The 9,551-nt window shown below is 29.0% G+C and overlaps 2 protein-coding genes across 2 annotated transcripts in view; both read left to right on the top strand.

The window, feature by feature from the left end:
* The first annotated feature begins 1,475 nt into the window (after window positions 1–1,475).
* LOC113377766 (prostaglandin E synthase 2-like) lies at window positions 1,476–3,773 on the top strand. The gene is made up of 3 exons (XM_026618186.1): window positions 1,476–2,259; window positions 3,090–3,302; window positions 3,371–3,773. Exons 1-3 carry the CDS (start codon window positions 1,556–1,558, stop codon window positions 3,639–3,641), a joined length of 1,188 nt encoding a protein of 395 aa, XP_026473971.1. The 5' UTR covers window positions 1,476–1,555; the 3' UTR covers window positions 3,642–3,773.
* A 3,081-nt stretch (window positions 3,774–6,854) lies between these two features.
* LOC113377519 (lysophospholipid acyltransferase 1) overlaps window positions 6,855–9,551 on the top strand; it is a 42,607-nt gene continuing 39,910 nt past the window's right edge. The window contains exon 1 of the mRNA XM_026617871.1: window positions 6,855–7,166. Within this exon, the coding sequence (XP_026473656.1) occupies window positions 7,083–7,166 (84 nt within the window). The 5' untranslated portion in view covers window positions 6,855–7,082. The remainder of the gene's footprint in view (window positions 7,167–9,551) is intronic.

Raw genomic sequence — 9,551 nt, 5'->3', positions numbered from 1 at the left:
CAAAATGGAGAACTGATTAAATTTGTGGGAGGCAGGTCTAGCGGTTTCGGTGATCCAATAAAAAAATTTGGAAAAGAAACATTTGGCGGTCAAAAATGATCATTAGCCATATGCACATCAAATTATCAGATATTTTAATAATATGAATTTTGTTTACATTTCTATGGGTTAAAACATTTGTTATTAATCATCAATATTTATTGCTTACCATATATTATTACTATATAACTATATACTGATTTGTTTCCTCGAATATTGAATTCTGGTACGGGTAGTTCCAGCAATTTGCCTTGAGGCACGATGCTATGCACCACTAGTCATTTCAATTTTTGCTCATTAATTAACTTCCCGTAGGGCAAGTTATAGTAATCGCAAAAAAATCGAAAATGAAAATTTTTGCATTTCTCGACGTTTCAAAGGTTTCTGAATATTTTGGCATACCTTAGAAAAAATGGATGTATGTGTGTGTGTGTGTGTGTGTGTGTGTGCGTGTGTGTATGTATGTGCGGATACAAATTTTCGTCGACGATTTCGGGAACACCGATCAACCGATTTGAATAATTCAAAAAACATTCGATTCGTATTGATAAGGAGACGTGCTGATTAGTTTTTGGCGAAGTCAGGTCTAGCCGTTCCGAAGATACGGGGCAAAAAGTGCCGAAAACGGTAACTCAGTTTTTAAGAGCGTCCGATTTTAATAATTCAAAAAACATTTTACTTGTATTGACAAGGTGAAGAACCGATCAAATTTTCATAAAGGCAGGTCTAGCGGTTTCGGAGATCTAATAAAAAAAGTAAAAAAAAATGCCATTTGGCGGTCAAAAATGATCATTAGACATATGCACATCAAATTATCAGATATTTTATAGAGATTTTAACAATAAGTATAATTCTGGTTTACATTCCTATGGGTTCCGTACCAATGTTTACGCGTTAGACGTCGACGCGGCGCTTACGCGGTTTGATATTTCGTCTTTATGCAGTTAAAGCAGTACGATTGCTTTGAAAAAAAGTTTAGATCTTTCAAAATATGTCAAAATAAAGAAAACATTTTTTTTCAAAAAAAAAAATTAAAAAAAAAATTTAAAAAAAAATTTTTTTTCAAAAAAAAGTAATTTTTTGTCTAATTGTTTGTCAAAAATCTTATTTTTTCGAAGTAAATTTTTTTTCAAAAATGTTAATCGTTTTGAACATAATAATAATTTTTGGTACGGGAAGTTCCAGCAATTTGCCTTAAGGCACGATGCCTTAATTGCCTTAAGACAGAATTCCACTTACAGCTAGTTTCCTCTCTGGTGTCACATTTCGACACTTAATATGCCACAGTGCGTTTGTTCGCTTCTATGCTGAACGTTTGAATCGGTTTGAATCAGGTTCACTGATTTGGAAATAGTAGCTTATAGATGCTTACAGATGGCTATACCGTTACTATGCTTTGTTATTATCGCAGGCAGCATCAATTTTAAATCGGCTTTGAATAATAATAACGTAAAAGAACTTTGACGTTTAGTCCATAATACAAGATTTGAAAAATAGATGCTGAAACTGCGTTGAAATGTCAGCTTTCAAATTAGGCCGCAACGTTCTCAACATCAATCTGCTAAACTGTTCTAAATATGGTAAATCTCAAAATTTTCATATTACTAGATACGCTTACAGTACTAATTCGAAGCCCCAGAGAAGTACGTTGAAATTGAGCATAATTGGGGCCACTGTTGGAGTCGTTATTGGAAGCGCCTACTCTGGTTACAATGCATATGCTGAGAACAGAAAAACGCCGGTTTCACTAAGTCATGAAAATAAACCTTTCAAGCTCGAAAAAATGCCTGATTACCAAGCTACGAGACAAATTAAAATGTTACAAGACAAGACAAAGCTCAAACTAGTACTATTTCAATATCAAACATGCCCATTTTGCTGTAAAGTGAGAGCATTTTTAGATTATTATGGATTCTCATACGATGTAGTAGAAGTCGATGCAGTATTAAGGCAATCTATTAGGTGGTCAAAGTATAAAAAAGTACCTATATTAGTAGCCAAAAGTGAAGAAGGATATTACCAGTTGAATGACAGTTCAATGATTATATCTTTATTAGCATCCTATATGTGCGACAGTAAACAAACTGTCAGCGAGCTAGTTAATTATTATCCAACAGTAGAAATGTCCGATGAAGCAGGGAATAAAAAAAGTGATATCATGAATAAATATAACTTGATGTTTCAAGATAAGAAGTCAAAAAGATCATCTGATGATGTATTGTAAGTAATTAATTTCAAGTTTATTCTTGCATCAAAAATTTTCTGTTTAATGATCAATTTTATAGCAAATTTCAATTATGATTTTAATATTGTTATGAAGATGTATTTTACAATGGATTCAATTTAAAATTGATATTAAAATTTCATACTTTACGCTAATTTCATTTTTTGCAAATTAAAGAAAAAAATGTTAAGCATAGTTCTATACATTGATCGGTAGATTTGAGGTAGAGGTACAGAACATAGAGTTATATTCAAAGTATTTAACATAATTTTATCATAATGTTTGTCTTTTGTAACTAAATGGATCTAATTGGATTTTATATTTATTGTATTATGCAAAAACTAAGAAAAAATCTTCTATAATAATACAACAAGCATTGGAATTTTACATCAAATATATATATATAAAATATAATACATATTAAAATGTTTCTTGTAATAATTTATATTTAATCAGGAATTTCAGAGCTTTTATTCAAATAAGACTTTGCTTGAGGAAGCTCTTAATGCGTATAAGTACTTAGAAGGCTTTATGAAAATTAGCATAGTTCAAAATTAACTATTATTTGTAGGAATCAAAAATAAGTTTATGGTTTCTACATAGATATAAAATATATGAATTATCGCATCGACAAAATATGCATTCTGATGTAATCATTAAATTGTTTGTCGCGTACTCATTATGGATATGAAAAATTTATAATAGGTACCCTTAATGAACACAACTCTAAATTTGCATAATATACATTTATGTTTGTTTATGTAAGAGACTGGTTTGTGCTTCACAATTTATTTATAACATTGATTTGTTATCTCTGATCTTTTAGATGTGAACGAAAATGGAGAATGTGGGCTGATGAAAACCTTGTTCATATGTTGTCTCCAAATGTATATCGAACTTATTCTGAATCTATTGAAACATTTAAATGGTTTTCAAAGTCAGGAGAGTGGGATTTGCATTTTCCTGCATGGGAGGTAGCTTTAATGGTACATGTAGGTGCATTGGCCATGTGGCTCATAAGTAAAAAACTTAAAACGAAGTAAGTGTAGAATTTTTATTATTATCCTTTTTTATTATGAAGTTTTTTCATTAGCATTATTTATTCAGATATAATTTAAAAGATGATGTGAGAGAATCATTGTATGATAGCTGTGATGAATGGACAAAAGCTTTGCAAAAACAGAAGACTCCATACATGGGTGGAAAATCACCAAATCTTGCTGATCTTGCTGTATTTGGAATTTTAAATAGCTTTGAAGGTTGTGAAGCCTTTTCAGATGTTCGTAAAAATACTAACATTGGATTTTGGTATGATGCCATGAAACAAGCCGTAAAATCAAATGCTGGAAATAAGCTACTGCTTAAAGCAGCGGGATAAAAGTGTATTCGATTTTGATGAGGAAGTTCCATATATATGTTGACAGAATAAATCTAATTAATTCCAAAATAGTGTCTGTTTGTTTTATAGGTATCTTTACTGCTTAATTATTTAAGATATAATTTTATTGCCTGGTTGCAAATCCATTAGCGAGTGTTTATTTGTTCTGCACATATTGTGATTAATTTCTGCTTTAAGGAAAAATAAATTATTTACGTTACATTTATGCATTTTATTATTCTGCTATGAATATATTTTCATATTACTTGATACAAAAAATATAATGTTTACGGTGTTCAACATTTTAACGATATCTCGATAAATTATTTTTTCTTTTTCGTCAGTCTAACATATAAAATTGCACTTAATATTATTTATTTATAATTGATGCATAATATATAGTTATGTATAAAATAATTAGCTTTAAATGCTAATTATTCAAAGTATTCTTTCAGTGTTCTGTGATGTTAAGAAATTATTTGGATTCAACCATAAATGTATTTTCGAAAAACAAACAGATTTGATGAATTAATATATGTATAAAGTAGGCTTTGAAACTGATATTAATTTATGTTTTACATTGTATTTTTTGCTATACAATGAACGTTCTTTTCATTAAATAAATCATATTAAAATTAATTACATATAGTAACAAAAATTTTACGTTTTTTTTAAAATAAATTAAATACAAATAAATATAATAAATCTAAAGGAATGGAATACTTTTGAAATGTAAGCAAGTAAGTTTATTATTTGATATATTATTCTAAACGCACACTAAACGATATAACTGAATATAATTGATAACTATTTCAACTTTCATAGCAACTATAAATGATAGAAAATCGCCAGATTTGAATTGATTCACATAACGGGTTGATTGATTTTAGTTCAAGGAATTATTTTCTGGTGTATATTTAAATTCCATTGTAAACAGCATATCAAATACTTCATTAGTAAAAATTACAGATATACTTATTCGCTTGCTGTTTTAATTTTTTTAATAAAAGTTAGCATTACTGGAGAAATTTTTAATTTATCATAAAAAAAATGAAGTAAAAATAATTACAAATATTTTTTTGTATAAAAATAAGTAATTAAATTCAATATAAGGCAAGTGACATGCAAATTATTTAAAGATTCATCGGGCTACTTGATTTTTAACTTCAAACTCATTCTGAACCGAATGAGACCAAATTTGGAAAAAGTATGTATGTGTGTGTGTATTTGAACCAATTTTTTACCTTTGGCTGGACCGATTTTAAAAATTTAAAGTTGATTCGATGTAACTCGATAAGAATTAGCGTTTGTTAGTTTTGCGCGACGATCAGCCGAGCAGTTTTTTTGTTAATAGCAGAAAAGTTTCGCCCACGTTTTAAGCCACTATTTTAAATCAATTTTACAATTCAAAAATTGTTCGAAAGGTGATTGTTGGGAATCGCGGTGATTAGTTTTTGGTAAAGATAGACTAGCAGATACACGGCATTTTGACAGTACTTAGTAGCACTTTGTATGAAAACTGGAACTTAACATAGCCTTGCCATAACAAGGGTCTATTTTATCTCAAGATCGGCCCATAATAAATGGTAACAAAATTTTCATAAATATCAAATTCAATTCTCGAAATTTATAAATAAATAAAATATTATATTTTAATAGAAAAAATTGTGATGATTACATTTTTAAGTGCTTGGTCAATCGGTTGTAAGTGTAACGGGAATAATGTCTAATCTATACATAAAATTAAGGTGACCATATTTTTTAAAGTCAAAAACGAAATTTGAGTTTTGCTTACTCGGGATGGGGGGAGCATTGTGCTCAATATCTTAAATATGATTTAAAATCAGTTTTTCTTATTGACTGGAATGTTTTATTTTAATCAGAATAACTTACTTTTAATAGGACTTTAATATTCTATTATATATACTATATTATATCATATTTTTTCTACATAATTAACTTTAATAAAAATTAGCACTTGCGCAAGGGGTTCAAAAAGTTCGTTTTCATCATTTTTGGTAATTTTTGTAAAATTAAAAATCATTAGATATTATTAATGTGAGGGGCTATTTTAATCGGCTTTTAGAATTTTGCATTCGGCAATATTCTCATTCATAACGTATTGTTTCATTTATGCAAACTCGTTCTATAATATTATTATCAAATATTTGGTGCATTGTTGTAACTTTATTATCAAGTAATTGCAAATATTTAATTTATACTTATACTTTTTGGAAACCCGAAAAAGAACATCTAAATCCGGGACAAATATTGCTTTCAGAAAAACCTGGAAAATAAGATGAAAATTCGTGACTATCCCGGCCAAACCGGGACGTATGGTCACCTTAATAAAATATATTTGTGATTATCGAATAATTAAGTTCTCGTTAGGGTAACTTACAGAAATCGCAAAAAAATCGAAAATAATTTTTTTTATATATCTTTACGTTTCAAAGGTTTTTGAACATTTAAGCATACCTTAGAAAAAATGAATGTATGTTTGTATGTGTGTTTGTGCGGATACAACATTTCGTCATCGATTTCGGGAACGCCGGTCAACCAATTTGAATAATTTAAAATATATTTGATTCCTATTGATAAGGAGACGTGCTGATTAGTTTTTGGCTAAAGCAGGTCTAGCCGTTTCGAAGATATGGGGCAAAAAGTGCCAAAAACGGTAACTCAGTTTTTAAGAGAACGGAGCGTCCGATTTTAATAATTCAAAAAAGATTTTACTTTTATTGACAAGATGAAGAACTGATTAAATTTTTGGGAAGGCAGGTCAAGCGGTTATGGACTCTCAATAAAAATAAGTTAAAAAAAATGTCATTTGGCGGTCACAAATGTTTATTGGACATATGTACATCAAATTATTAGATATTTTATAGAGATATTAATAATGTGTACACATTTTGTGTAAATTTTCTTGGATTCCGTACCAAGATTTTCGATTACGGTACGGGAAGTTCCAGCAATTTGCCTTAAGGCACGATGCCATGCACCCCACTAGTTTTACTATCAATGTCTATAAACCCTTGAAAATTTTTATGTAGCATTGATGAACAAATGTTGGTGTATGTGAATCTTTTAATTTCGCCGCCGGCACTGGTTCATTTATTTTTACTCGGCATTCATTCCTCCTACTTAAGTCCAGATCGAATGCAATCCGTACCGTAGCGCTCACATCACTCCGCTTCAGTTCGAAGCGTTTGCTGGCGCGAGCGAGATGATAGTATACCTTCAGTAATACTTAGAGCGTAATGTCATCCGAAATTCTTGTGCAGGTTATGTCTGCTGTGTGCAGCCGGTTTAGTCAACAGTGAACATTTTCAATTCAGCATGGATTGAGCAAGTTTTTTTAAAAAAAAAGTTTTCGTTAGACAATTTGTGACTTAACTGTGGCTTCTAGTATTTTTTGCGGTAGTTTTGTATGGTAAAATAATGGCGATTGAAACTGGCAGCTATTATGATGGGAGCCGTTCATTGACTTGGCTTTCGGAACTTGTTGGATTACCCATTGATTTGGTGAGTGAAAAGTTTAATGTACTCCATTGTTGTTGTTGTATACACCGCGAAGGGCTGCATGTGCTGTTGTTTACATATGATCGACGCGAGATTAGTATCTGTCAAACGTCAAAACGCGATGTATACAATAGTAACATTCTTTGAAATTTATTAATATTTATTTAATACTGTGTAATTATTATTGGTGTATTATACTTTATATATTTGATATAATATTCTATATAAATTAAGAAAAGGTAACAGTTGCATTTAACCAGTTTTTGCAGGGCGTTCCTATGCTAGACGCCCTTTTGTTTTTGTTTTGATTTCGAATACTTGTTGCACGCGAGGTTTTTGAAGGAGGTTTTTCTTTAATACGCTCGTTCAAAATTATTCTTTTATGTGATTCTTTATAGTTTTTTTAATTTTTTTTTTAACTTAAAACCTAATCTTTTTTTTATTCTCTTTATCGAATTACAATCTGTCTTTACGAAAAGTAAGACATTCAGTAATTTTGATGATAATATCATTTCATATATTATCATCAAAATATTATTTGAAATATTATATTATATGAAATATTAAACATTAGATCTAGTAGAACAGTAGTAAGTCTTTTCAATTTTGATATATTAAAATTAAATTTTGTGATTATATAGAGCAAACTTAAAAATAAATTAAAACCTAATCATTGTTCCTCTTTATATAATAATGGCAAAGGATTTTCGGGAAAAGTATTGGGAAAATGATTATAATGCTTTTGAAGCAGATTTTTCTGTAATACACTCGTTTAAAATTATTCTTTTATGTGATTATTTATAGTTTTTTTATTTTTTTTTTAAACTTGAAACTTAATCATTTTTCATTTTTATATTATAATGACAAATGATTTTCGAGAAAAGTATTGGAAAAATGATTATAATGTTTTTGAAGCAGATTTTTCTGTAATACACTCGTTCAAAATTATTATTTTATGTGATTATTAATAGTTTTTTTAATTTCTTTTAAACTTAATCATTTTTCATTTTTATATTATAATGGCAAATGATTTTCGAGAAAAGTATTGGAAAAATGATTATAATGTTTTTGAATCAGATTTTTCTGTAATACACTCGTTCAAAAAAATTTGTTTTGTGATTATTTATAGTTTATTATTTTATTTATTTTTTAAAAACACTTTATACTTAACCATTTATCATTTTTTATATTAAAATGCTAAAGGATTTTCGGGAAAAGTATTGGAAAAATGATTACATACTGTTTTTTTTATTATTTTCTTATAAATTACAATCTGTCTAAATAGAAAGACATTGAGTAATTAGTTTGACAATATTAAATTTTAAAAGAAAAATCCAGTGGTTCACGTTTTATTAGTGCACTAAATTATATTTAAATTTTGGTATAATAAAGGAAAAATTGCATACTGTTAACCTCAATTTATTAAAACATTTGACCATTGTAATAAATTTTTCGTAACAATATTTGCAAACATTAAATTTTTATTAATAGTGCCTATTTTAATTAATTTTTGGCATCACATGAACAAAACATGGTATTTTTTATAATTAACTTCCCTTAGGGTACACTATAGTAATCGTCCAAAAATCGAACATGAAAATTTTTGCATATCCTTACGTTTCAACAGTCTCTGAACATTTTGGCATACCTAATTGTTAGAAAAACATGATATCTGTGTGTGTGTGTGCGCGTGTTTATTTTTTATCCAATTTTTCGGGCGCACCGATCAACCGATTCGGATGATTCAAAAAACATTCGATTCCTATTGATGGGGGATGCGCTGATTAGTTTTTGGCTAGGCAGGCCTAGCCGTTTCGAAGATAGCTGAGCGTCCGATTTGAATGATTCAAAAAACATTTTACTTGTATTAACGAAATGAAGAACTGACTAATTTTTTGGGTAGCCAGGTCCAATGGTTTTGTAGATTCAATAAAAGTTAAAAAATTCCATTTTGCGGTCAAAAATGATCATTAGACATATGCATATCAAATTATCAGATAATTTATAGAGATTTTAATAAGTACAAATTTTGTTTATATTTCTATTGGTTCCATACCAATATTTATCCGTTGGGTAGCTGTTACGTTTCCAAAAGCGGCTGCTTTAAAAAAAATTTAAAATAAAATTAAAATATAAAGAGAAAATTAAATTTTTGTTAGAGTTTAAAAAAATTTGAAGTTTTTTTAAAAAAAAATAATTTTTGGAACGGGAAGTTCCAGCAATTTGCCTTAGGCACCATGCCATACACCACTAGCTCACTTACAATTTATGAATTAATATCGTTATTAACATTAACCCTTCTCGTACCCACCTCAGCCCAGTACCGAGGTTTACACACAGTATTATATGTACACTTATATTATTATTATTATAATATTATATATATTA

This window comes from Ctenocephalides felis, unplaced genomic scaffold (assembly GCF_003426905.1).
Source record: "Ctenocephalides felis isolate EL2017-DRISC unplaced genomic scaffold, ASM342690v1 CF-g0.4_SCAFFOLD_01886, whole genome shotgun sequence".
NCBI classification, from domain to species: Eukaryota; Metazoa; Arthropoda; class Insecta; order Siphonaptera; family Pulicidae; genus Ctenocephalides; species Ctenocephalides felis.
The sequence above is the reverse complement of the archived record's forward strand: the minus strand, read 5'-3'. Positions and strand labels throughout refer to the sequence as shown.